This window comes from Leptonychotes weddellii, chromosome 16 (assembly GCF_054177405.1).
Source record: "Leptonychotes weddellii isolate Sample4059 chromosome 16, ASM5417740v2, whole genome shotgun sequence".
Taxonomy (NCBI): domain Eukaryota; kingdom Metazoa; phylum Chordata; class Mammalia; order Carnivora; family Phocidae; genus Leptonychotes; species Leptonychotes weddellii.
Genome location: NC_138384.1, coordinates 41044493 through 41072228, shown reverse-complemented (window position 1 = coordinate 41072228; position 27736 = coordinate 41044493). Strand labels below are relative to the sequence as shown.

Genomic DNA, 27736 nt, shown 5'->3' with positions numbered 1-27736 from the left:
GGGGCGCCTGGGTGGCTCAGTTGGTTAAGCGACTGCCTTCGGCTCAGGTCATGATCCTGGAGTCCCGGGATCGAGTCCCACATCGGGCTCCCTGCTCAGCAGGGAGTCTGCTTCTCCCTCTGGCCCTCCTTTCTCTCATGCTCTCTGTCTCTCATTCTCTCTCTCTCAAATAAATAAAATCTTAAAAAAAAAAAAAATACCCCTAAGGTGTTTAAAAAGAAAACCAGTGCTGGATAAGTGGTTTAGACTGGACTAGATTGCAAGGCAGTCAATACCTTGGATTCCAGAGCCAGATGCCTGATTTGAATATGAGCCTCAGCTCTTATATGACCGTTTGACCTTGAGAAATGACAACGATTCTGTGCCTTAGTTTTCCTGTCTGTAAGATGGGCATGGTGACAGTAGTACCATGTTAATTTTACACATACTTAGTATCTGTGTACCAGGTATTGTTTTAGGCACTGCAAATACTTCTGTGAATAAAACAGACACCAGGGAAGACAAAAAAGGAGATAGTAAGTAAATTATATGTTAGAGGGTAATAAATGCCATAGAGAAGCAGGGCAGGGGAAGGGGTGGGGTTGGGATTGTTTGCAATTTTAAATAAGGTCTAGGGACGCTTGGGTGGCTCAGTTGGTTAAGAGTCTGCCTTAGGCTCAGGTCATGATCCCAGGGTCCTGGGATCCAGCCCCATGTCAGGCTCCCTGCTCAGCGGGGAGTCTACTTCTCCCTCTGCTCCCCGCACCCCCGCTTGTGTTCTCTCTCAAATGAATAAATTTAAAAAAATCTTTAATAAAAAATAATTAAGGAGGTCTGGGAGAGCCTCCCTGAGAAGGGGATACCTGAGAAAAAAACTTCAAGGACGGGGGAGGGAGCTACATGGACTTCTTAGGGAGTGTTTCTAGCAGAGGGAACAGCCAGTGCAAAGGCCCTGAGGCTGGAATGTGCCTGATTTGGGTAGGGAAGAGTAAGGAGGCCAGTGTGTCTGTAGTGGGGTAGGCAGTGGGAAAGAGAGAGAGATGAGTCAGAGAGGTGACAGGACCAGATTGTGCAGGGCTGCCTGGACTGTGGTGAGGACAGGGCCATGGGCACGTTCTGGGCAGAGGAGAGACATGATCTGCCTGCCTTGGGTGTTGCAGTCAGTTGAATGGTGGCCTCCAAAAAGATACGTCCAACATGGCCATAATCTCCGGAACTTGTGAACGTGACCTTAATTGGAAAAAGGGTCTTTGTAGATGTAATTAAATTAAGGGTTTTGAGATGGTATCATCCTGGATTATCTGGGTGGGCACGAAATCCAATGACAAGTGTCTCTAAGAGACAGAAGAGAAGATACAGAGAAGACCACGTGACCAGGGAGGCAGAGCCACCAGAATCTGGGAGAGGCAGGGATTCCCCAGAGCCTCAGGAAGGGGCATGGCCCTGCGAACACCTTGATTTTGGACATCTGGCCTCCAGAACGGGGAGAATAATTTTCGGTTGTCTTAAGCCACCCTGTTCATGGTGATTTGTTATAGCAGCCAAAGGGAACTAATATAGGTATTTGCAGACTCCCTCTGGCTGCGTGTGTGTGTGTGTGTGTGTGTGTGTGTGTGTGCATGCGCGAGACAGCCAAGGGTTTTGGTCTGAGGAAGGATAGAAGCCCCAATAGCTGAGCTGCGGAAGTCTGAGGAGGAGCAAATTTGGGAGAAGGCTCAAGGAAATTAAATGAGTGAATGAATGAATGAATAAACTGTGTGTGTATTTTGAACATATAAAATTTGAGAATTGAACTAAAGGAATTAATATCAAGTAGATAGAATGGACACGCAAGAGGTTCTCAATAAATGTGATTGTGTCTAGGATTCTGACAGCCAAAAAAAAAAAAAAGAAAAAGAAAAAGAAAGGCTCCCTTTCCCCCCTGCCCCAGCCACCCCCAAGGCAAGATGCTTGCTTTCCATTGTAGGCCTTTACTTTTTTTTTTTTTTTAAATGCACATAGGACTTCTTTGGAAATGAAATTATGAGGCCCCGGCTCCTAGCTGGGGTGGCCCTTCCTCCACATCAGTCTCCAGAAAAAGACTATGGCCTCAGTTGGAGAAGTATCCAGCATCACCGTCCTCAGGTCCCTGGGGGGCGCAGGGCAGGGTGAAATTGAAGATGGGCATGGGCAGCTGGACTGACAGAGCCAGGATAACAGGTGTTGGCATTTCCCTCAGCTCAGCTCCTGCGTTCCCAGTAACCTAGAACCCCCATGGAGCTCCAGGGCAATGCCCAGGCTGGTCCTTATGCTCTTGCTTCTTTGGTCATGGGATGCATCTCTGCCAGCAAGTGTGCCCCTCCCAGCCCGGAGGATATCCCCGGCCCCTTGGCTTATGCCCTGCCTGCCTTGGGGTGTGATACCACAGCCCACAGAAAAGGAGGAAGCAAAACCCACTGGGTTTCTCAGACATGTGCTGGGTCACAGTTTCCTGAACACCCCACCCTTGGGTGGGGGGTGGGAGATTTGATCCTTCCTTCATAGCCGGGCTTTAGATTGCAGAACCCAGGATTCAAATCCCACCTGTCACTCTTACTGAGTGACCTCAGGCATGGGGCTTTCTCTCAGCCCTGCTGGCCTATCTACAGAATGGGGATCATCTCATACTCAGCTGGGGGGAGGGCGGAGGCTGGGGGATCTCTGAATGGTTTAAGGGGGTGGATCTCAGAGTTCCACCACCTTGGGTTCAGATCTCAGCCGTGTGTTAGAGAGGCTCCCTTCTCTGAGCCTTACTTTCATCCTCAGACCAATGGGAGGATGAACATATCAACCTTATATTTGCTAGGAAGAGTCAATGAAGCCATCCATGGCAGACAGGCAGACTAGCAAAGCCCCAAAACAATCTTGCTGGTGAGATCTGTGTGTCCCTTACTTATGTGTCCCTTAAAAAGCTAAGTCTGTGTTTGGTTTCTTTCTCTAATCCTGGGTGCCCAGCACATCATAACCACTCCATAAATGTTTGTTGAAAACAGAAGAAATGGAGCAGTAGAATGGGAATCTTGGAGAAAAGACTTTCATAGAGGTCTCTCTAGACCTAGTGACATTTGTTTTATACACAATGATAACCGGCATGTGCTCTAAGCCCAGAGCAGATGGGTAAGTGCATATTATGGCCTTTCGGCCTGAGAGTAAAGTTCAAGGTCAATTTAAGGTTGATTCAAGCCATCCGAGAGAGCTGCAGAACTACCAGTCTGTACCACACAGACTATACCACAGGAAACACTTATGAACCTAGGGACCTTTCATATGGTTCAAAACAGAAATGTGTTTAAAAGGAGCTGATTTTCACTTGATTGTGCAGACCCTTTTGGACTGAACAATCAGTTGTCTGAGCTCAAGTCTACAGAAAACAGAACAGAGCACTGGTTTTGTAAACTTTCTTTGTTGGTTTGGTTTTTAGCAGTAGAAACTTTATTTCAAAGGACCCCTAGAAGGTGCCCTTCCTAGGGAGAGAAGATGCTGGGTCTGAAAAACAATTAAATAGATCAAAACAACAACAACAAAAAAACCACATCATGATTGGTGAATATTTCTGAGTTGGAACTCAAAAATCTAAGCTGTTTCATCCCTACTCAAAACCCCTCTGTGGCTCCCCACTGCCCTCAGGGCAAAGGGCAAACTTCTTACCATGTCCTCTAGGGCCCAAAGCTCTCTCCAGCTCTCATCTCTTCCCTGAACTTCAACTTTGGAAGTCCCATGGCCTTCTAGATGCTTCTCCCCAGGGGTTCCCAAGCCCCTCACATCTACCATGTCCCCAACTGTCCTTAAAATCTCTCCCAAACCTGTTCCTCTCCTTGGTCCCTCCTTCAAGGACAGCTATCTTTTTTTTTTTTTTTAAAGGACAGCTGTCTTATCCATCCCACAGGTCTCAGTCTGTGTGTCACCTCTTCCAGAAAGCCCTCCCTGATTGCCCTGAAGCCCTAGGCCTCATCCTGGACCCTCCACAACTTGTCCACTTGACCTCCTAAGGGTCTCTCCCACACACCCCTTTTTTTTCTCCCTTCCACAGCCTCAACTTGCCTTCTCCCACCTGGGTCCCCACTCCTGCCACCTCCCTTGGCTCCCAACCTCCATCCAACCCTTCTAGTCCCCCCTCCATCTGAGTCAAACTCAACCCTCTCCTGCTCAAAAACCTATGTCCCCCACCAGCCCCTGGTGTCTTCAGGACAAAGTCTCAGATCCTCAGTGTGGTTCCTAGAGCTCTGAATGATCTCCCCTTAATAACCTCTTCGGCTTACTGTCTCACCATCCTTTAGATCGCATCCATATTTAATATCTTTCGGTTCCTTGAACTGAAACCACACTTTTACCACCAAACACTCCCACAGATGCTGCCCTTGCCCAGCACACCTTTCTCTTCATGTCGCTCATTCCTATCAGCTCCTGTTCCCCCTCCCCCAGGAAGCCCTTCCTGACTCCTGGGCTGGCCCAGAATCCCTGCTTTGGGTTCCAACAGTCCCTGGGCTTCTCCATCCCAGCCCTGACCCTTCTGCCTATGCTTCCCCAATCCCAGCCCTCTGGGCTGGCCCTGCCTGGTGATGAGGCTGTCTGTCCCACGGGACTGTGAAACCCATGAGGGCAGCGTGGGGCTGTCTCAGTCAGTGCTATGTGCCCAGTACCACCCAGTATAGGGATGGTACATGGCGGGTGCTCAATTCATTCATCTGTTCATTTGACTAGTATTTGTTCAGTGACTACTTGCTGGTAAGGCCTGTGTAGACACTGGGAATACAGCACAAAACAGAAAAAACCAAAAATCCTAGTAAAGATGACATTCTCTTGTGGGTGACAATAGAGGAGTGAAACACAGAGTATGCGCTTTGGGGAAAAATAAAGCAGGGGAGGGGCAGAGCAGCATCACAATGGAAAATGGTTGATGTCTCAGCTCAAAAATACCACCACGCCCCCGCACATCTGGGGGCGAAGCATTGTTAGCCCCGTTTTTCAGATGAGGCAGGAGGGGTCAGGGAAATCTCTGCTCAGGTTGTACGGCGTCAGTTTGTCGGTATGGAATTCGAACCCAGAGCTCAGTTCTGTTCCGGGACACTATGATGTGGAACCAACTCATGAACATAAAATAAGGCAGAATGTCTTTTCCTTGTCCCGCCCCCTCCCCGGAAGAGGGCAGAGCTCCTTGTTTACTGAGCCAACAGCTGCTGGAAGCACTTTATGTATTTAATTTCTCACACTGGTCCTTTTCTTAGCCCCGTATAACAGATAAGAAAACTAAAGACCCAGAGGGCAGCACGGGGCTGTCTCAGTCAAGTCATGGGCACAAAAGGACACAGCTAGGAAATGGTGGAGCCAGGATCTGATCCCGAGCTGCCTCGGGGTCCCGGGTGTAGACAGCTGCCTGTCGTGTTATTTATCATCTGTAGATCTGTGGCTGCCCACTACCGCCCACCTCCCCCCGCCCTGCCCCCAACAGCACCTGAACCCAGAGGTGGCATTGGCTTCTCAAAAACTCTCCCAGCATCTCCTCCTCCTCTCCCTCCCAGTCTTTGAGAGGGACGTCGGAAGCTTTCTCCAAATATAAAGGATATGTGAGTGCAGCTTTAAGAAGACAACTCTGGCTCTCCTTCCAACCAGGCTGCTCTTGCCAATCCATCCTTGGCAGAAGTTCTGGAGCTGCGGCTGCTGTCTCCTATCACATCAGATTAAGTCTCTCTTCTCCTCCAAATCCTCCCGTGGCTCCCGCCTCACTCATGGTAAAGCCCAAGTCTTCTCCATGGCCCATGAGTTCAGACGATCTGCCCCCTCCCTCCTCTGACCCCACCCCCACCCCCTCCTCCCTCATTGGCTTACTTGCTATTCCTGAAATATTCAATGCATGCCCCGACCTCAGGGCCCTTGCATTTGCTGTTCTCTCTGCCTAGAATGCCCTTCCCCATAGAGCCACGTCACTCTCTCCCCTCCTTCAGGTCTTTGTTCAAATGCACCATCTCAGAAAACCTTCCCTGATCACCTTATTTAAAACTGTAACCTTTACCATGTATTCCCACCCCTCTTCTGACACATCATTGAATCTACTTACCTGTTCGCTTGTTGTCTCTTACCCCTGCTAGAATGTAAACTCCATGAAGCCAGGGATCTCTGTTTTGTTCATTGCTGTGTCCCCCAAGCCTAGCACAGTGTTGGGCATGTAGAACATGCTTAGTAAATATTTGTTGAATGAGTAACTGTTTTTATTCCCATATTGCAGATGCAGCAACTGAGGCACAGGGACGTGAAGCCACCTCTCAAGGCCATGCAACTATTTAAGTACTAAGTGCTAGAACCAAGATTGGAACCAGGGTTCCAGCTCCCAGGCACACATTGCTAACCACTGTCCCACACTGCCTCTCTAAGGTAAGCTGAGTGAAAAAGATACTTACCTCTCTACCCAAGCATTCAGGGTTGCTGAGGTTTGACTGAGGTGTGCTGGGACCTGCCTCATCTCTCTGTACCCCCGATTCTAGAAGTCAAGGGAATCTGGGTCTAAGCTAGCTAGTCCCCCCCCCCCCACTACTCCTGGACTCCTGCTATAGCATCAGCTCAATGCTCCCATTTTGGGGGTGGGGGAACCACTCAATCCATCAAGGTAGAGATAGGGATTAAGTATTTACCCGAGCAAGGTTTGTGATGGCCGATGGGCCACCCCCTCAGGTGGGGTGACGTGGCAGAGATGAAAACATGGGAGACTGTGACGTGGGGTGGCGTGGGGTGGTTGCCGTGGCAGAGGGTATCATGATACAGGGAGTGTACCTGCGCCATGGGAATGAAGAGGGCAGCTGAGGGGAAGAGGGGGGGTAGTGACAATGAAGAGGTGATGAAGGTGACTGCAGACTGCATGAGGGTGAGGGTGACATGGTTAATAACATTATTAGCCCAAATCGCCACATCAAGCTGCACACATCACAAGAATAAACTCGCAGAATCCTCACAATCATCCTTGACATAGGTGTCCTTGTGTGTGGTTTACAGCTGAGGAAGCTGAGATTGCAAAGGTGTAATCAGGTGGTCAAGGTTACCCAGAGGTTTCATGGTAGAGCTGGGAGTCTGGTATACCCCAGGAAGCGGGCTCTAGTAGCCCATACGGTGGTGAGTATGTGAGAGGTGACACGGGAAAATGAAGGAGACATGGACGGAAAAAAAACAACTGGAAGGCAGAGTGGCTCCTTATGGGGAAAACTAGGAGCATATAAGGCATGGACGGTGACTGTCAGGAGCAAAGGTGACACGGCAGGAACGGAGACATAGGACTTCATAAAGGAAAAATAGCAACAAAAGAGGGGCGCAGGCGACATAAGGCGATGGCGGCGTAATGCGGGAAGGCTGCAATGTAGGGTGGCAACGGGGGCTTATAACGAAAGCGAATTAAGGGGGTTGACAGCGACATAGGTAGGGTGATGGCGACAGAAGTGGAGTGGTGACCATTCAACCGGGATGCGACATAAATAAGGGGAGGGATGGCTACATAAAGGGACATTGGATGACATAAAGGGAGAAATGCATTACAGAGGGAAGGACAACACGAAAAGGGCAGCAGCGGCGCCGCGCCCCAGATCGCACAGTACCTGCACTCCACGTCTCCCACTCCCGGACCCAGCCCGGCACGCACCTTCCAGGCTGGAGCCCCGCCCGGCCACCCCCGTCGCACGCAGGCGCACTCCGGCAGGACTGCGGGACGACGGGGGCTAGGCATTTGCCTTTCTCATTGGCCGCGCTCCTCGCTAGCGCTGGGCGGAGGGAAGCGCCTGGAAGACAGAGGGAGGTCACGTGACAGTTGCGGCCGCACTCTCGCTGGTGGCGGTCCGGCGGGCCAGAGCGGCCGCGGGCTGGTGGATCCGGCTTCCGGTGGCGAAGGCGGTACTTCCGGGGAGGGCAGCCGGGCCGAGGGAGGAGGGTCTGACAGTTGGCGCTGCCGGGAGGGAGGGCGGGCAGCGCGTGTGGGCGCGGGCGCGGAGGGTCAGGTGAGGCGCGGGCCAGGGGGTGGTGGGACCGGGCAGGATGCGGAGGGGATGGATGGCGTCCTGGTTCTGGAGTCAGTCTCGGCGTCGCTCTGCGGCCCGGACAAGCGACTTCTTTCTCTGAACCTCAGTTTCCTCCTCTGTAGAATGGGGGCCAGAATCTGACTGTAGCATCCTCCTTATGGCTTAGAGTGAGAGGTCTGCTCGTGCATGTCGGAGACCCTAGTTCAGCGCCTAGCACACTGCACACTTCGTTACTATACTGTTATTGTTAGTACTGTACCGATGATAATGTTTGCGCTTGGCATGGAAGATCTGGGTGTGGGAGCGTGCAATTGGAGGCCCGCCGATTTCGGTTCAAGTCCCAGCCCAGCTTTTGGCAGTAGGCCTATGCCTGAACCTCTCTGGACCTCATTTTCCGAATCTATACAATGAGGGTTAGTAGTGCTATACCATAGGGTCGTTGTGAGGATGCTGATGAAATGTGCGTGTAAATCCCTTAGCACAAGGGCTTCGCACAGTATTGAGTAGGAGCTCAGTGTATTGGGACTATGATAATAATGATTCTGAGAGTTATTGCTGTAGCTGGGACTTTCAGGGAAGTAGAGGGTAGGAGGAAGCTCAGAGACAGCAATAGGAAAAACTCGGAATCTGGAATTGGGCAAATCGACATCCTGCCACTTCCTATTTGACCAATTTTGCCAGATCTCATAGATGTAGATTTTTCTTTTTAAAACCACTGATGCATTTTTCCTCCAGTCAATTAATTTGAGCAGGAAATTTCGTATTGGCGAACTTATGGAAAACTAGCATTGCTGGCCACGAAAAGAAGGAAAACGTAACCTGAAATACAACAGAAGCCGAATAGTCTATTTAAATTGTAGACAGAAGCTGAAAGAGATTTGAAAAGGGAATATCATGGTCCCACGGGCACTGTCAAGTTATACTCTGTTCTTTGCTCACACTTTGCACGTGGCTGACATTAGGTCAGTGACTGTCCTACCCTTTCTCTACCTCACCGAAGTTTGATTTATTTAATGCATATGTACATAGCACTTATCACCTGCCCAGCATTGTTTTAAGGACTTGGTGTTTATGAACTCACTTCATCCCTCTAACCATTTTAAGAATAGATACCCCTATCATTCTTGTTTTCTGTTTGAGGGAAGTGAGATCCAGAAAGGTTAAGGTTAACCCCTGGCCCCCAGGGGCGGGGTTTGGAAGTGGTAAAGTCAGGATGTAGATCCAAGCCTTTCAAGGGCTTAGCAAGGGAGTCTGATACATGGTAATTACTTGAGTTTTAGGAACTGTCATTTGCTATTATTATTAATGTTCCAATTTTCACTGTTTAGAAAGTTAGCGCTGGAGATGGGCTTTTAATGGAGGAGAGAGGCAATTGAGTCCAGCAGGGGGACTTCTGCAGATGTAGGGAGAGGATACCAGTTCCCAAAGGCTTCTGGTAAGCATTAACTGACACCTCGCAAAGACTGACCACAGCGCCTGGCTTGTAGTAATCCCTCAGCCAGTGTTAGTCATAGGCATTGGGCTGACTTGGATTCAAATCCTGGCCCTATAGTTCCTTGCTGTGTGACCTTGGACCTGCCGCTCTCATTTGTAACATGGGGATCATTTTAACTTTTTTTCCCCAGGTGGTTGTGAGGAGACACCGAGCTGTGTATACTCAGTGCCTGGCACGTAAACTTTGGACAAGAGTTACCGAATGGGCAGTGGATCAGGGAGAACTTGTTTTCGAATCCCAGTGAAGTCACTTGGTAGATGTGGCATTTGACAAATGACTGTACCTCGATGAGTCGGTTTTTTTTCATCGATTAAAATGGGGCTAATAATAGTCCTCCCTCATGAGGAGGTTGTGAGGTGTCAGCATGATGCCTGGCTCCGGTCCTGGGGCATAATCAGTGCTTGGTATGTGACATGTTGTCTTTCTGTCTGATATATTGAAGCCTCACCATGCCCTGCTCTTGGAGAGACGCTGGTGGCGTTGGCTTTGTCCAGTGGCAAAATCCAGAAGGCAAACTTAGGAGTCAAGTACGGGGGCAGAGTGATGTCTATGGTCCTGTTCATCAATAAGAGATGCAACAGCAGCATCAGAGAAGGTCCGGATGAACCCCAGTTGGAGGCAGAGGGGAGAGTCTCTGGGGGAGAGTCTCTGGGGACTTTGGGAAAGCTTCACAAAGTGGGTGACAGCCAAACAGAGTGAAGGAGAGCTTGCCAGGAGGACAGGATAAGAAAGCATTTCAGGCACATGTGAGCGTGGGAAAACCGGGAGGCAGGCAAAGCCCTAGTCGGAGGAAAGGCTAAGAGAGGAGGCCTGGGAGGTAAGAATAGCCAATGCTTCCAGACTCTTAGGGTGCATGGGCGCTGCCTCAGGTACTCTGAGCATAGAAGCTCATCTGGTGTTCTAGCCGTCCTCCAAGAGAAGTAACATCTGTACCGTCCTTATTTCCAGATGGGGACACCAGGCCTGACTGGTGAAGTAACTTGCTGAGACCACGCAGCTAGGAAGTGTTAGAGCCAGATTTGAACCCCGTGGTCTGGTTCCAGAGTCCTTACTCTCATACCGTCTCTGTTGTACCAACAGAATGGGGGCAGGGAGGGGCATTTAGTGTGATGGTGAGCAGAAAGGGTCTTCTGCACCCTGTGGAGCAAGCAGAGGAAGGGTAAGGGAGAAGGATCAGAATTGGGGGCCAGGGGGTGCTTGGGTGGCTCTGTTGGTTAAGCGTCTGCTTTTGGCTCAGGTCATGATCTCAGGGTCCTGGGGCTCCTTGCTCAGTGGGGAGTCTGCTTGTCCCTCTGCCCCTCCCCCCACTCTTGTGCTCTCTCTCTCAAATAAATAAAATCTTAAAAAAAAAAAATTGGGCCGGTGTGGGTAGAAGGGAGTATAGTGAAGGAAGAGGGCAGAGGGCTTGGAGCAGAGGGTAGGGCCAGAGAAGGATAGGAGGGCTGAGTGGGACAAGTGGTCCTGGAGGCAGATTGCAGTGAATTATCAGGCAAGGAAGTTTTTCCCTTTAGTTTCCTTTATTTTTTTTTAGATTTTATTTATTTATTTGACAGAGAGCATAAGCAGGGGGAGCTGCAGCGGAGGGAGAGGGAGAAGCAGGCTCCTCACTGAGCAGGGAGCCCAACTCGGGGCTCGATCCCAGGACCCTGGGACCGTGACCTGAGCCGAAGACAGAACCGACTGCGCCACCTAGGCGCCCAGTAATGTTCAGGGGAAAGTCCCCGTGGTGCTAATATGTCCTTAACAGCTTTCTGGCACCTGCTCGTCTTACCTAAGCGGACGTTGGTTTTCCATTTCTTGTCCGAGGCTCTCCTGATGTGGTGGCCCACCTCTCTGCCCTCAGCTCCACCCACTTGCCTCCCCCTGTCCCCTCGCCTCCACTTCCCGCAGTCATCCCGGCTCCGTGCCATCTCGCACCCATGCCAGATGGGCTCTTGGCTCTGGACACTGGACTTGCTATATCTTCTCCTGGAATACTCTTCCTCTGTAAAACCACAGGGCTCACTCCTCCACCTCCTTCGGGTCTCTGTCGCTTTAGAGGGGTCTCCCCTGTTCGCCCTATTTCGAATCACAACCCCTCCCTCCCTTGCCAGGTCCTCTCTGTGTTCTGCGTGACACCGAGGGCTTTCTGACTCACCGTATTGTGATCCGTTTTGCTTCTTTACTCTCTCGTCCCCCTTCCCCTGTCCCACCTAGATGCCACGCTCTGTATTTTTGTTCACCTCAGGATCTTTAGCTCCTAGAATAGTGCCTCGCACGTCCTAGGCTGTCGGTAAATAATTTGTGAATGGATGACTAATGGGTATTTATGGTTAAAGTCTTGAGCGGGGGGGGGGGGGTCTTTTTTTTTTCTCTCCCTCTCTTATCCCAGCCAGAAACTTCTGAGGTGTGTGGGGATGGAGCTGTGGACATTTGCCGTCCCTGGGCCTTGTCCCAGGCAACCATGAGAGTTGTGGCAGCTCTGTCACAGGCTGACTTCCTGCCAGGTGTTCAGGCTATTCCTGGGCTGTGAGCCCCCAGCCTGGGCAGTCTTCTCTGGCCGGCAGGCAGGCCCGACAGGCAGCAAAGGAGGGACAAACACTCACAGCCCGGCAGCGACTCATGGGCCCTCTGCCTTTGTTCTCTCTTCCAGGCTCCCGGGAGCAGCACCAGGGCCAGAGAGACAATGGTCTCAGTGACTATGGGTGAGTCTGTGGCCTTCTTCCTGGAGCTCCCCCTCCCCACTGCCCTTTCTGAGGTATGACCTTGGACGAGGTGGGGGAGGGAGGGCCAGGTCACTGGCAGGAACAGCTGTTGCCTGAGGACCTCGGAGGCGGGGCGGCGGCCTGCCCAGGGCCTGCCGGGGGCCTAGCCGCTCTGTATCTTGGCCTCCCGACGGCATAGTCTAGCATTTAAGAACTTGGTGATGTGGAGCCCAGCAGAGCCTCGGTTTTCTCACCTGTAAAATGGAGAAACTAGCAGTCCCCATGTCCTGGGATGCTGTAAGGGTTAAGGAGGTTATCGCATGTTAGACCTTGGGCAGGGTTCCCAACAAATGTTAGCCGTTAGGATTCTCATAAGCCTCATCACTATATTCTCTTTAGGCTCCGCACGGTGGGATTGTCAAAGCACAGAGGTTAGCGGGTAGCTTGTACGTCTTTTGAGATTTGTGCGTATAGAGAAGTACATAGGAGGACATCCTTGTGTGGTCATGAGAGCAATTAGAAGGCAAACGCTGGACTACATCCTTAATGATTCCATTTCTATAAAGCACAGAAACAGGCAAAACCAATCCATGCTGTTGGAAGGTACTGGCTGCCCTCGAGAAACAGAGAGACGTCACTACATAGGGAATGTGGTGGGGGCGGGGGGCGGGGAGGCGCTTCTGGGATGTTGGGAATGGTCTATCTCTTGCTCTGGGTGTGGCTTCTTTTGCTCCGCCTAACGGCTGGAAGTCCTCTCTGGCTGCGTGTAGCTGCAGTTCTTTCCTTTGAGCGGCTGTGTAGTATTTCCTGCGTGAGTGACCACCCTTGGTTTCTCTGCTTCTGGCTGTGGATCCTGCATTGCTTCTGGGCTGGGGCTGTTAACAGACCAGCTGCTGTGAATATTCCAGTGTGCGTCTCCTGCTGTGTACGGCAAGCCGTACCTCACTGAGTCCACGACGCACGTTGTGTGTCCCCTCTTACTCTTTCTGGAACGGGGGTGCTCCTGACCATTTACTTGGCAACATATTTTTCTCTTTAGTGAAATGATGGCAAGAACCCGATGTGGGGACGTTTGCAGTTCCTCGACTTTGTTTCAGGCTGCTAGCCACCCCCAAACGATGTGGCCCCTTTTCCCTCCTTAATAACAATGTAACTGAGATACGGTTCACATTTTATACGATTCCCCTATTTAAAAAGTGTACAGTTCAGTGGTTTTTATATTCTGTGTTCAGAGTTCTGCAACCATCAGCACAGTCAGTTTCAAAACCTTTTCATCACTCTCCCGAAAGCCCCCAGACCCATTAACTAATAGTCACTCTATTTTCTTTTTTTTTTTTTAATTTTTTTTTTAAAGGTTTTATTTATTTGACAGACAGAAAGACAGCCAGAGAGGGAACACAAGCAGGGGGAGTGGGAGAGGGAGAAGCAGGCTGCCCGCGGAGCAGGGAGCCCGATGCGGGGCTCGATCCCAGGACCCTGGGATCATGACCTGAGCCAAAGGCAGACGCTTAACGACTGAGCCACCCAGGCACCCCAATAGTCACTCTCTTTTCCCTGCCAGCCCCTGGCAACCGCTAATCTGCTTTCTGTCTCTGTAGATCTCTATAGATGTTTACCTATTCTGGACATTTCGTATAAATGGGATCATAATGTGTTTTTTTTTAATGGACAAGGTTGCCTGCTTTTGGCTAATAGAACCCAGGGCCCCATGCCTGGGCAGGTGGATAGTGTAAGGCAGAAAAAGGCCCCCTGTCCTCTGGGCTGGTGGCAGAAGTCCTGAGGGCACGAGCTCCTCACCTCCCCTCAAATCTTGGGGAGATAGGCCTGTGGCCAGGTGGGCAGAGGGGTGGCCCCTGGGCCTGTGCCCGAGCCCTGAAGTCACCTAGACTGGAGTCTCTTTCCCCACTCTGAGCCTCAGTGGTCTTGTAAGCAAAATGGGCATAGCAGTAGCAAATTTCTTGTTTTGATTGTTGGGTGTAGTGCTATTAAAGAAAAAAGTTTCCCCAGTGAAACCACGGGCACACCATTGATTGCCAGGGGGCTCTTAGTTTCAGAGATGTTAAAATGTGAAAAGAAAGTTCTTAGAATTAGTGATCTTATCTAACACCTGTTGGCCAGACCAGGGTCAGTTTGAAGGTCACACCCAAGAGGCTAAACAGAGAAGTTTAGAAAAAATAAGGCTTCATGGGTGGGTGTGTCCCTGCTCTTGGCCTTGGCAGTGGTAGTGGTGGCAGAATAAGAATAGCATAGCAGCAGCTGCTCTGAGATGAGATTGTCCCCTGGGCCAGGTGTCACTTAAAGTCCTTTATGGGGACTCTCACCGAGTCTGCACAGTGATCCAAGGATGTAAGGATGTGGGCGTTATCACTGGAATGTGAGCTCAATGAGGGCAGGGACGTTGTCTTGTGTCCTGGAATCCCCGGTGCTTAGAACGGGACCTGGCCTGTGCCAAGTCCTCGGTAAATCCTCACTGAGTGTATTATACCTAAATTTACAGAGGAGGAAACGGAGACCCCCAAGCTTTAACTTCCCATAGGCCCTTAGCCAGGAGGTGGCAGAGCCAGAATTTGAACCCAAGCACCAAAGCCTCTGCTTGCTGGTTCTGTGGTGAGGAGAGGGCTTGCTGACGCTCACAGGCCGGCTGTGTCCCTTCTTTTTTTTTTTTTAAAGATTTTATTTATTTATTTGACAGAGAGAGACACAGCGAGAGAGGGAACACAAGCAGGGGGAGTGGGAGAGGGAGAAGCAGGCCTCCCGCCGAGCAGGGAGCCTGATGTGGGGCTTGATCCCAGGACTCTGGGATCATGACCTGAGCCGAAGGCAGACGCTTAACGACTGAGCCACCCAGGGGCCCCGGCTGTGTCCCTTCTTTCCGGTCACCTGTGGATCCTGTCACCCTCGGGAGCTGGGCCTGCCAATGGGGACCAGGGTGGAGAACCCAGAGTCCCGGCTCCCTGAACTCGGGCACTGGCCAAGCGTGGGGATGATCATGGTGGCTCGCAGCCAGGGCAGAGCTGTGGGCAGAAGGGCCGTACAGAAGCACATGGCCTTCGTGTTCTCAGTCTCCTCAGGCCTCCTTTGTGGCCTCAGTCTCCTGGTTGGCAGAGTGAGGGAGTCCTAATGCTGCCGAGCTCCTCGCAGGGGTGTGGGCGGGCTGAGTTCCACTGTCCGCGTGAAGCGCTCGGCCAGGGCCTGGCGTGTGGTGAGCATTTAATTTGTGGGAGCCGTGGTTTTGCGGCTACTCTTCTCTGGAGAGAATAATGGGAATAATGAGCCCTGTCCATCCCCTAGCCACTTCCGAGTGGATCCAGTTCTTTAAGGAAGCCGGCATTCCTCCGGGGCCTGCTGTCAATTACGCCGTGATGTTTGTGGATAATAGGTAAGGGGGCTGAGGGGACAGAGCGGGAACTTGGCGAGAGGAGGGGAGAGGTGGGGAGAGGTGGGGGGAGAAGGGAGCTGGCCGGCCCATCCATCCTGACCCACTGGTGGCCTCACTGGTGACCCTCCCCTGCAGGATCCAGAAGAGCATGCTGCTGGATCTCAACAAAGAGATCATGAATGAGCTGGGCGTGACTGTGGTGGGCGACATCATTGCCATCCTCAAGCATGCCAAGGTGGTGCACCGCCAGGTGGGTGCGCAGCCCAACCCCTTGGTCCCCGGGTTTAGGGTGCGGTGGAGGGACAGCAGCAGAGCCAGCAGGAGGCTTGGAAGCGAAAGCGGGCAGACCTGAGTTCCAAGGCTGGTTGTACCATTTGCTGTGTGACATTGGGCGTGTTGCCTAACCTCTCTGAGTCTTCCTTTCTCCATTGGTAGAATGCAGCTAGGCAGACGTATCTTGCAAGGTGGTTGTAAGTATTGAGTTAAATAAAGCCCCAGTACAGTGCAAATAGTGGGGCCTCAGTAAAGGCTCTCTATTGTCATTACTAGTTCTCATCTTCCTCATGATAATCATCATTAGCAGGACTCTTCTCTGTCCCCAGGACAGGAACCCCTGCTGTGGGACTCGGTCAGTGACTTGGCCAACAGCATGGTTATTCCATTCTTGGCCCCTCCACTTACACTGACCTTAGACGAGTGATCTTTACCTCCCTGAGTCTCTCTGAAACAGGCTTTTCACACTCCACTCCTGTATCGGGGACTGTGGCCACCTACCAGATAGTGTGTGTGGCACCAAGCGCCAGACCTGGAACGAAGAGCTTGTTGAATCTTGATAGCAGACACTTACCAAGGCTTTACCATAGCCTGCCAGGACCTGTCTCCATCCTTTACGCATTTTAACTCATTTATTGCTCACTGCACTCGACTGAGAAGGAAGCCTGCCTCAGAGCTGTGCTCTCAGACTCTCACTTTACCGAACACTGGCTGCTTCCCCCACCCAGGGACAGGCCTTCACCTGGCCATCATCCAGCCAGGACCCCACAGTGAGCGCTCTCTCAAGTCGGGGGCGTTCCCTGAGTTACCACAGAGCAGGTCACCGAGCAAAGCTTTTTTTTTCCCCTTTAAATTTTTAAATTCGGGAACAACTTTAGGTTTACAGAAAAATTCCAACAACAGTACAGAAAGTGTCTTATCTCCCTCATCGAGCTTCCCCTCACGCTAGCACCGCACACAGCCATGGCGCGTTTGTCAAAACTAAGAAACGAACGGTAGCACGCTCCCAGTAACTACACCACAGACTGCTTGGATTTTCTCAGTTCTTTCACCGATGTCTTCTTTCTCTTCCGCGAATACCGCCTTGCAATTCACTTAAGTCTCCTTACGTCTCCTTGGTCTCTGTTAATTTGTGACAGCTCCGTAGTCTTGCCCGGTGCTTGATGAGCTTGACAGTTTTGAAGAGTACTGGTCAGGTGTTTTGCAGAACGTTTCTCAGTTTGGGTCTTTCTGCTGCTTTCTCATGGTTGGGGGTGAAATGTTCTGAAATCTCTTCTCTAGCAGCTCGGGCTCTGATCCCTCCAGTGTTGCTCAGATTTCTGTTCCCGGACCTCGTGCCCTTGTCCCTCTGGTAACCCAGACACCTGTTTTTGTTGTTGTTGTTGTATTTTACAGGACATGTGCAAGGCTGCCACTGAGTCAGTGCCCTGCAACCCCAGCCCCATCCCAGGCGAGATCCGCCGCGGTGCCTCCAGCGGTGAGTCCCACCCACCGGGGGTCCCTTCCCTTTATTCATGGAGTTTAATTGTCCGGGGGACACACCTGGAGTCTGCAGGGGTGAAACAAAGCCATCTGAGGTTCTCTCAGCGGCCAATTTTCATTGGTGGCAGTTCTGTTCTATAAAGTTCTGTAAAGCGAACACTGAATTAGCGAGTCCCGAGTCGCTGCTCGCGGAGGAAATACAAGGTTAGGTTCCTGCGAGCCTCTGGTTACAACATCTTTGTCAACTGATCAGTGCAGACCCGACTTTATGTGTATTTCTGTTTAAAGACCTTTCATTTGTTATATGTTGTCGACGCGTTAACATCGAGCTCGGGACCAGCAGCACTGTAACACGTGCCTGGACGAAGCTAATCTAACACATATGTTTTCTCCGTAAGGCACATCACTTGGGAGTACTAGAAAGCACCTTGTCACTATGCTTGGGGGCCATTTTAAACAGCAAAGTCACTAAGATAAAGCACAAAAATGTAAAAACATGGCACGAAATAGACCGTGAGAAGCCTACTTGTTTACTTGTGTGAGAGCTGACCCAGGAAGGCAGAGCGTCACCTCGTTTGACTTCAGGGGGCGAGTGCATGTCAGGTGACTCAGGTCTTTCACCGTTCAGTGCCTGGCTGTGGATGACCACAAAAGGGCCACAAGTATTGGTTTTGGGGTTACAAATCAATGTTAGCGAAGAGGCAAATTTGCAAATAGGGAATCTGTGAATGGTGAGAACAGACTGTATTTATACATTTGTTTTTTTTCAGCAGGGTGATACCTTTTTTAAGAAAAATAAACCTGGGGCGCCTGGGTGGCTCAGTCGTTGGGCCTCTGCCTTCGGCTCAGGTCATGATCCCAGGATCCTGGGATCGAGCCCCACATCAGGCTCCCTGCTCGGCGGGAAGCCTGCTTCTCCCTCTCCCACTCCCCCTGCTTGTGTTCCCTCTCTCGCTGTGTCTCTCTCTGTCATATAAATAAATAAAATAAGATTTATTTATGTATTTGTCAGAGGGAGAGGGGGAGAGAGAGCGAGAGAGCGAGCAAGGAAACAGAGGGAGAAGCAGGCAGGACCCTGGGATCATGACCTGAGCGGAAGGCAGACGCTTAACCAGCTGAGCCACCCAGGCATCCCAAGAAAAAGAAACTTTAAAAATCTAATATGCGGGCGCCTGGGTGGCTCAGTTGGTTAAGCGACTGCCTTCAGCTCAGGTCATGATCCTGGAGTCCCTGGATCGAGTCCCGCATCGGGCTCCCTGCTCAGCGGGGAGTCCGCTTCTCCCTCTGACCCTCTTCCCTCTCATGCTCTCTCTCATTCTCTCTCTCAAATAAATAAATAAATAAAATCTTACCAAAAAAAAAAAATCTAATATGCATATTAGCCTTTGCTGCATAACAAGCTCCAAATGGGTTTAAGGTGCTGACTTTTATTTCTCATGATTTTATGACCTGGCTGGTCAGTTCTGTTCTGGGCCAGCTCAGCTGATCTCAGTGGTCACCTAGCAGCTCGGTTGAGGCTGGGTGATCTAGCATGGCCTCACTCACACGTCTGGTGGTTGGCTTGATGTCATCTGGGCCAACAGAGGTGACCGGGCCACATGTCGCTCGTTTTCCAGTGGGCGAGCCCGGGCTCGTCCACACGGTGCCGATCGTAGGGTTCCCCAGAGCAGCATGAGAGGGCAGGCCCCACTGTGCAAAGCACCTCTTAAGCTTCCGCTTGTGTAACCCTTGCTCTTGTCCCATTGGCCAAAGCCCGTCACGTGCCTAAGCCCAGCGTTGGTGTGGGCAGTGCCACCCAAAGGCATGGACAAAGGGAGGCTGAACAAATTGGGAGGTTTTTTTTTTTTTTTTAAAGATTTTATTTATTTATTTGACAGAGAGAGACACAGCGAGAGAGGGAACACGAGCAGGGGGAGTGGGAGAGGGAGAAGCAGGCTTCCCGCTGAGCAGGGAGCCCGATGCGGGGCTCGATCCCAGGACCCTGGGATCATGACTTGAGCTGAAGGCAGTCGCTTAACCAACTGAGCCACCCAGGCGCCCCAAATTGGGAGTTCTTTCCTGCGACAGTCTGCCTGAACTTACATATGGGAAAGGATGCGATCACGAAAGTACAGCTGACTCACTTTCCACAGGCCAACAGCCGTGTAGCCAGCAGCATCCAAATCCAGGAACAGAAACCTGACCAGCATCACTGCCCCCCTCTCCAGGGCACCCATTACCCTGATTCCTCACAGCACAGGATGTCTGTTTTTGTTAGTCTTTTTTGCTAGTCTGTCAAGTGTATATAACTGAAGTCAGATAGCGTGTATTTTTTTATACCCTTCTGAAGGTCTTTGTTTAAAACAAATTTAAAGAAGTAAAACTAACAAAAATACTAGTGGAGAAAATAGGCAATTGGGAGGAATAGGGGAAACAGGCAAAGAGGGAAAGGGAGGAGGGAAGAATGTTCCAGAACGGCATTTTTGGTACACTCACTTGTATACACTTTATAACATACGCTTTTGAATACGCGTGTCTGTATCTGTGTGTGTCTGACGTCTGACTACAGCTTAAATTCATTAGGGCAAAGACAGAGTTGTTCTCTTCCACCTAAATGGTGCTTACCTGTCGTGATGAAACATCATATCCCTTATCCCTTTCAAGCAAGACGTTTCCCTCTGGGTACACTGCAAGAGGCAGGGCCTCTCAACTGCTTACCTTCTATAGCAGACCATCCCAGTCATCCCAGGAGAGTCTGCACAGCTCGCCGGAAAGCCATCCCTATCCGGCTTCAGAGCTGTCTGAAGAAAAGTCTTGGGAAAATTGTGAAAGGGTATATACCGGTCATTACCAGGGGAGTGAGCAGGGCTGAAAACCGACCATTTTTTCCTGGTAGGGGGAAGGAGGAGGTCTGATTGGGAAGGGCCAATCCCCGGACTTTGGAAGGCTCCAATTCTTCTTCTTTTTGTTTAATTTAAATTTAATTAGTCAATTTCTAGTACATCATCAGTTTCAGATGTAGTGTTCAATAATTTATCAGTTTCATATAATACCCAGTGCTCATCACATCACGTGAGGAAGGCTCCAATTCTTTTTTTTTTTTAAGATTTTATTTATTTATTTGAGAGAGAGAGAATGAGAGAGCACATGAGAGGGGGGAGGGTCAGAGGGAGAAGCAGGCTCCCCGCCGAGCAGGGAGCCCGATGCGGGACTCGATCCCGGGACTCCAGGATCATGACCTGAGCTGAAGGCAGTCGCTTAACCAACTGAGCCACCCAGGCGCCCAGGAAGGCTCCAATTCTTGACCTGGGTGGTGGGTATGTGGGAGTTGACTTTCTGTTAAGTGGTCTGTGTGGGTTTGATGTATTTTTTCTGTATGCTATACTTATAATTTCAAAAACCAACCCAGCAACGTATAATTGTAATAGCACATCAAGGGTCAGTATGGGGGACTTCAGCAGGTTTTGAGAGAGAGCCCATAGCAGAAAAAGGGAAGGCTTTTGGGGGGTGGGTAAGATGGAATACCAAAATCTAAAAGCCAGTGGGGGTGGGGGATCCCCGGGACTGTGGAGCGAGCTGGGGCAGCATGAAGCTCTTCCCCAAGAGCTTTTGAAACCCGGGCCCTAAAACCAGCTACACTGTGCCCGAGACGAGACCCATGTCCTTCCCACACTGGGGCTGGCCCTCCCGTCTGCGTGCTGTAGCTCCCCCTGGTGCCCTGGGATCCCTCCTTCTGCTCTGCAGAAGACTGGAGCTGCCAGAGACGGCCCTCACTCCTGTCCCTCATCCCCAGAGGGACGTCATTGCAAGTCTTCCCGTGGCCCCCCTGGAGCCGGACTCACCATTGCTCAGGGGCCTGGCGGAGGGACCCCCTCCCGGAGTCCCCGCTTCCTCACCTGTAAAATTGGCTTGCAGTAGATCCTGTTCTGGTAGGGGTGTTGGGATTTTCCATGAGAGTGTTCATTTTTTCCAGTGGATGTTTATGGAGGACCTGTGAAGCTCCAGAAACTGTTGCAGCCACTGGGGATACAGAAATAAACAGGCATTGTCTCCTGGTGGGGCCTGCATACTCACCAGAGAGCCCACCAGTAGATAAATCTGTGTCATTTAGTGTCAAGCAGTAACTAGGGTTGTGAGACAAAAGCAAGCCTAGCATAGGGTCAGGCCGGTGGAGGTTGATGGAGTGGTGCGGGAAGCTTTCTCTGAGGGGGTGCCATCGGAGAGGAGACCTGAGTGAAGAGCCAGGGCAAGCTGGTTGGTGCTCAGGGAACTGCATGCCAGGTCGAGGGAACAGCATGTGCTATGAAGAGGTGCTGGGTGGGGAAGATCCCCTAGACCAGCTTGGCTGAAGCGGAGCCGGGAGAGGAGCTTGGGTGAGGTGTGATGGGAACCAGGCTGATCTAGGGCCACAGGAAAGCCCCCACGCAGCGAGGGGTGGGCTGGCTACTGGTTAGACTGGCCCGCCCCCAGGTATCCCCATCATGGCCGTGTAGACACAGCGTGACTCCAGCTGCCCCTTCCCCATTCAGTCCCAAGGCTTTCCTTCTCCGTCCTGGCCCCCATCCCCAGGCCCCTGGCACGACGACTCTCCCCTTTCCTCCCCGCAGCTGCCTCTCGAATGATCGCCAACAGCCTGAACCGCGACTCCCCACCCGGCACTCCCCCCAGGCGGCCGGACACCAGCACCTCCAAGATCTCGGTCACTGTATCCAACAAGATGGCAGCGAAGAGTGCCAAGGCTGCCGGTGAGGGGACTTGGGTGGATGGCGGGAGGAGCTGGGGGTGAGGGTGGGTTGGCAGATGGTATTCGGAGGTCATGTTCCCAATGTAGCAGGGTGCTTTGGAGACCACAGGGTGTCCAAAGTGTTCAGGCTTGGTCAAGCCCCTGCACCTCTGTGGACCTTGCTTACCCAGGCTGTAGAATGGGGACAGCGGGAAGCCCTTGAGACGGTGTACCTAATGGTACAAGTGCATTGCGGTTCAATCATTTTAGATTTTTTATCTATTTTTTATTGTGGAAAGAAACACTTAACATTGACATTACTCTCTGCATAAAGTCTTTTTTTTTTTTTTTTTTTTTTAAAGATTTTATTTATTTATTTGACAGAGAGAGACACAGCGAGAGAGGGAACACAAGCAGGGGGAGTGGGAGAGGGAGAGGGAGAAGCAGGCTTCCCGCTGAGCAGGGAGCCCGATGCGGGGCTCGATCCCAGGACCCTGGGATCATGACCTGAGCCGAAGGCAGACGCTTAACGACTGAGCCACCCAGGCGCCCCCTCTCTGCATAAAGTCTTAAGTGTTCAGTACAGTGCTGTGGACTGTAGGTGGCCCAGATGCTCACCAGGGCCCATACTGGTGCCAGGCCCTGTGCTTGAGGCAGGGGTCAGAGGTCAGCCAGGAGGATCCTTCCAGACCTTCGACCTGATCCTCTCACCCTGGGCTAGGACTCTCCAGAGCGTCCCATTGTCCCGGTAGTAAAGTCATCTTCCCACATGTCCTTATAGGCTCCGTATAATGTGCATCCATCTCCTGCATCTCTTCCCCTGGCTCCCTCCCATGGGTCCCTTCCAGGCTCCTTCCCGTCGTGGGCCTTTGCCCTGATGTTCCTTTCTCCCAGCACACTCTTCCTCCAAAGACTTCTGTGCTTGGCCTTTGTTTTTCTTCCAGGTCTCAGCTTGAAAGCTGGGAATAGGACTCTGGCCTTTGGGCTTCCAAGCCCGCCTCCTGCTGCCTGCCCCACGGTCCTGCCTTTATTGGCCTCACCCCCACAGCAAAGATCTTGGCACAAGTGGAAACCGAGGCCCAGGGAAGGGCCCTGTCCACCTCCACCGCCCGTGCTCCCTTTCTGCCCTGTGTGTTTAGAAGCGCCTCCTCCCCATCTTTGGCCTTTTTGATTTGTGTGTCATGAGCAAGAAAGTTAAAATTCATTTCTGAAGTATTAAAAGGACGATGAGCCTGGGAGTGACCTGGCTCAGATGTGTTGAGGGGATGCTGGTTTTTTTTTTTTAATCTAAGTGAGGTATAATTTACTTATGTACGATGTACACATTGTAAGTATACAGTTTGATTAATTTAAAAAAATTGTTACACCCGTGAAACCACCACCTAGCTGGAGCTCTTGAACATTTCCCTCTTTCTGAGGGGACTCTGGCTGGGCTGGGAGGTGAGCCTATGGGGGGCAGGGATGGAGCCACAGGGAGCCTTGCGAGGCCCGCCACCGAGTGGGGATTCTGAGCGCCATCAACAACCCTGTTGCACCTAGACCTCTGAATTTCTTGGTGATTCGGAGTCAGTGGTGGTTGGGAAGATGAGGGATTCTAGTCATTCAAACACATGGAAGTAAAGGGCACATTTGTGCCCTTCGCTGGGCGTCCAGCCCCCAACTCAGGAGAACATTCCATCCCAGAAGATGCTCACTCCCCCCCTCCTCCCCAGCAGCCCTGGCCCGCCGGGAGGAGGAGAGCCTGGCTGTCCCCACCAAGCGGCGCCGGGTCACAGCCGAGATGGAGGGGAAGTACATTATCAACATGCCCAAAGGCACCACCCCCCGGACCCGCAAGATTCTGGAGCAGCAACAGGCGGCCAAAGGTATCGGCCCGGCAGGGGCGCCCTTGGGCGTAGAGGCTGCATTTCCCTTTGGTTGCATGGTGCGGGATTGGTCACGCCTGCAGGCACTGGCCGAGAAGCAGGCTCTACCGAGATCCAGGGGGCCTTGGACCAAGGGGACAGCGATGGTGGCCGTAGAGGAGGAGGACATGTCACCGCCTCTGCCCTGTCGTCCTGCAGTTAGTGTAGCAGGGTTCCTTAGTGCCTCGTCTGGCGCCTCTTCCCTGAGCGGTGGGGACTCGGACTCCGTGACTGCTTGCCTGTGATGTGGGGACCCTGCCTGGCTGAGGGTGGGTGCCCAAAGCGTGGGAACCATCATTATGAGCCAGAGGAGCCTGGTTGAGGTTCAGTCCCTAGCTGGGGTACAGAGAGGGTCTTCCCCACAGTGTTCCTTTTAGAATATTGTACGTGTCCTCATGGAAAAACATTCATATGGTGCAGAAGAATATACAGTACCAACGGACTCTGTCCCCTCACTCCCATATCCCATGCCATCGTTAACCTACCCAGACCAGCATCTGTGAGCTTGCAAGCATGCATTTGTACATAGGCCCATATGAGTGTTTCTTAAAATCACAAATAGCACCGTCCTGTAGGTATTGTTCTAGAACTTTTTTTTTTTTTAAGATTTTTTTGGAGGGGGAGAGAGAGAGAGCATGAGCAGGGGGTAGGGGTGCAGGGACAGGGAGAAGCAGACTCCCCAGTGAGCAGGGAGCCCGATGCGGGGCTTGATCCCAGGACCCTGGGATCATGACCTGAGCCAAAGGCAGATGCTTAACTGACTGAGCCATTCAGGCACCCCATTCTAGAACTTTTGTATTGAGATCTTTTCACCTGGATTGTGGATCTGCTTTCACTCTTTTTATTTTTTATTATTTATTTATTTTAAAGATTTTATTTATTAGAGAGAAAGAGAGAACAGGCAGGGGAGGGGCAGAGGGAGAAGCAGGCCTCCCGCTGAGCAGGGAGCCCAACGCTGGACTCGATTCCAGGACCCCGAGATCATGACCTGAGCCGAAGGCAGACGCTTCACCGACTGAGCCTCTTAGGCGCCCCATGCTTTCACTCTTTTTAATGGTCATTTTATATTTGCATCATATTTATATATCATAACTTAGTAAACATTCTATCAATGGCTATTTGGGTTGGGATTTAGGGAGAGGGCTCATCACTAGTCGGCAGGCTCTCAGAGCCCCATGACCCCAAAAAGAGTGAAGGGAACAAGTAGGGATTAAGAACCCTTTGCGCACACACACATTTCTTGAACTTGTACAGTCTCAAGGAGCCCAAGGGTCAGTTTCAGCGGATCCTTCCCACATTTGGCACTAGCCAGAGACGTGTGGGTCAGTGTTAGCGAGGGTGTAGACACAGAGTCTGTGCCTGCCTGGACCACAGCTGCCTGGGCCTGGACTAGCCGTGTCTCCCCTCCCTTGTCTGCACGATGCATGATGCTCGGCCAGGCCTGGGCTCCATGCGCTGCTCAGCAGGTGCTGGCTGAGGGCTCACTTCCCTCCCAGGTCTCCAGAGGACATCTGTGTTTGACCGCCTCGGCGCCGAGACCAAGGCAGACACGACGACGGGGAATAAAGTGAGTTGGGAATGGGGAAACCGCCTGAGTTCTCTAATTTGTCTTCCTTGCGGGTGTCGGTCCCACATCCAGCCCCTCATGCTCCCTGCGCCGCCTCACCCGCCTTAACAGCCTCAGTTCCCTTCTTTGCACCTCGACCTCTCTCCTGATTTACAGCGCCTGGGGTCTGGCCAACTCCTGCCTGCTGCCCTCGGGCCGCTCCCACCTCCTTGTCCCAGACTGGCCTCGGCATCTTCCCCTAAAGGGACTCCTTTCCCAGGCCCTGTCTCAGGGATGCCCCAGTGCCCCCATTCCAGGCAGGCTCCAGTGATGGCTCCATCTGTCTTCCCTGCTCTGCCACCTCCCCCCATCTCCTGCCCCTCCCCCACAGCGGCAGTGTGTGCCCACCCACAGGACAGGCCACCTGCTCCCCATCAGACGCTGCTCACCGCGGTCAGGATGAGCGCCACCCTCCTTGCCTTGGCCTGCAGGGCCCAGGGACGGTGTGTGCTAGGAGCACACGGCCTGAGCCCTGCCCGGTGTGAATCCAGCTTTGCCACTCCCTGGCCGCATGGCCTTGGCCATGTCACTTAAGCTCCTTGTACCTCAGTTTCCTTATCTGTCTAGGACCCATCTCGTCGGGTGGTTGTGAGGATTAAGTGAGATACACCTGCACAGTGCTGGGGGTGTCTGATGCGTGGTAGGCACGCTTTGAATGTCACCTTTGATTAACTGCGCCGGAGCTCCCCGGCTGCGTTTCCTGCCTCTCCACCCCTTACTCACCAGGGCTTATCTGACCTTTTTCTCACCTCCTATAATCTTATCATGAGCATGATAATCACACTCGGGATCATGTGGTTAGAAGATGCAGCCACATAAAGAGCTTAGCAGAGAGTGAGTGCTCCATACATATGATTCTTATTCCTGCCTTGGGGGCTTGGCCCTCGCCCTTTTCTCGGCTGACTGATCGTTGAGGGCCTGGCTTACACATCAGCACCTGGGAGAAGGTGTCCTTGAACTCCCAGAGGAGGCTTCCCTGTCTCCCGCTCGCCAGCACTCCTGTCTCGTCCAGAGAATGCGCCACTGTCGTAGTTAGGGAGTTGTTTGTGTCATTTCCGCTGCCAGATCTGTCTCCCCCGCTGGACTGTGAGCCCCCTGAGGGCAGGGCCAGGGACAGTCGGGACTCAGGAGATGCCTGTTGAGTGAATGACCAAATTTGTCTTTTGCCATGTTCCCCTGCAGACCTTTGCAAATGGTCTTCTGTGTGTGGCCCACCCTCTCCCCATCTTTATTAGACCTATGTGCCGGAACTTTCAGATCTCATCTCAGATGTCCCTTGTCCAGGGAGTCTCTCCTGAACTTCGGCCAAGGTCAGTGGCTCTCACCACTGGCTAGTGTGTCACCGTGTCACCGATGGGTGTTCCAGCGAGGCCAGGCACAGTGAGGCAGCACTGCACGCATGTGTGTTGAATGACTAAATGACTCACTTGTCCCGTCTCTGACCCCTGCAGCCCACAGGAGTTTTCAGCCGCCTGGGGGCCACCCCAGAGATGGACGAGGATCTGGCTTGGGACAGCGACAATGACAGCAGCAGCTCTGTCCTGCAGTATGCCGGGGTTCTGAAGAAGCTGGGCCGGGGCCCAGCCAAGCCCAGTCCCCAGCCGGCACTGACTGTCAAAGCCAAGGCCACAAGCTCGGCCGCGACGGCTGCCACCCCGACACTGCGACGCCTGGCCCTTTCCTCACGCCCAGGGCTTGAGAGGAAGCCAGAGTCCCTGTCCAAAGTCAGCATCATCCAGAGACTGGGCAAGGCTGCCCTTGTGCCCGAGGCCCAGGACAGCCAGGTCACGAGCACCAAGAGTAAGTCCTTGGCCGAGGTCAAGGTCACCATTAAGAGGACTCTGGTGGGGCCCCGGGGGAGCAGCTCCAGCGAGGGCCTGGGTGCCCAGATGGACCATGCGGGCACAGTGAGCGTGTTCAAAAGACTGGGCCGCAGGACCTTCTAGCCTCTGGGCGGGGCGCGGGCCCCTCTCCAGGTTCCTGGCTCTGGCAGAGGCTCCCGTGAGGCCATGCCCAGTCCTCTGCTGGCTCCTGGATGACACTGCTTGTCTCCCTCAGGCATTCGAGCCGGCCCAAGCTTTCTGGGGCTCACCCCAGTGTTCTGAGTCCGACATGGTCGCTGTGGCCTGGCCTTGCTGCTCTAGGACTTTCCTTTCTCACGTCCTTTGTTCTCTCCTCTTGGACTGTGGCCTTTGGCAGGACCCACTTTTCTACCTCTCC

At 52.2% G+C, this 27736-nt stretch overlaps 2 protein-coding genes across 11 annotated transcripts in view; one reads left to right on the top strand and one right to left on the bottom strand.

Moving 5' to 3' along the window:
* PLD3 (phospholipase D family member 3) overlaps positions 1-7732 on the bottom strand; it is a 17807-nt gene extending 10075 nt beyond the window's left edge. For 2 of the 4 annotated variants that reach the window (XM_031039255.2, XM_031039251.2), the window contains exon 1: positions 7575-7721. The gene's annotated coding sequence lies outside the window, so the exon portion shown is untranslated. Of the gene's footprint in view, positions 1-6052; positions 6142-7574 lie in introns of all 4 variants that reach the window. The other 2 variants (XM_081806903.1, XM_031039253.2) reach the window with 2 other exon arrangements.
* Positions 7733-7885: 153 nt separating this feature from the next.
* The window catches only part of C16H19orf47 (chromosome 16 C19orf47 homolog), a 34953-nt gene continuing 15102 nt past the window's right edge, over positions 7886-27736 (top strand). Inside the window, exons 1-9 of one of the 7 annotated variants that reach the window (XM_081806906.1) lie at positions 7886-7970; positions 12119-12170; positions 15462-15549; positions 15685-15799; positions 17218-17299; positions 21891-22028; positions 23719-23871; positions 25407-25477; positions 26968-27730. In XM_081806906.1, coding sequence (XP_081663032.1) covers positions 12152-12170; positions 15462-15549; positions 15685-15799; positions 17218-17299; positions 21891-22028; positions 23719-23871; positions 25407-25477; positions 26968-27462 — 1161 coding nt within the window. In that variant the 5' untranslated portion in view covers positions 7886-7970; positions 12119-12151 and the 3' untranslated portion in view covers positions 27463-27730. Of the gene's footprint in view, positions 7971-9933; positions 10082-11858; positions 12224-15461; positions 15550-15684; positions 15800-17217; positions 17300-21890; positions 22029-23718; positions 23872-25406; positions 25478-26967; positions 27731-27736 lie in introns of those variants that run through there. The other 6 variants (XM_081806908.1, XR_014140919.1, XM_081806909.1 and 3 more) reach the window with 6 other exon arrangements.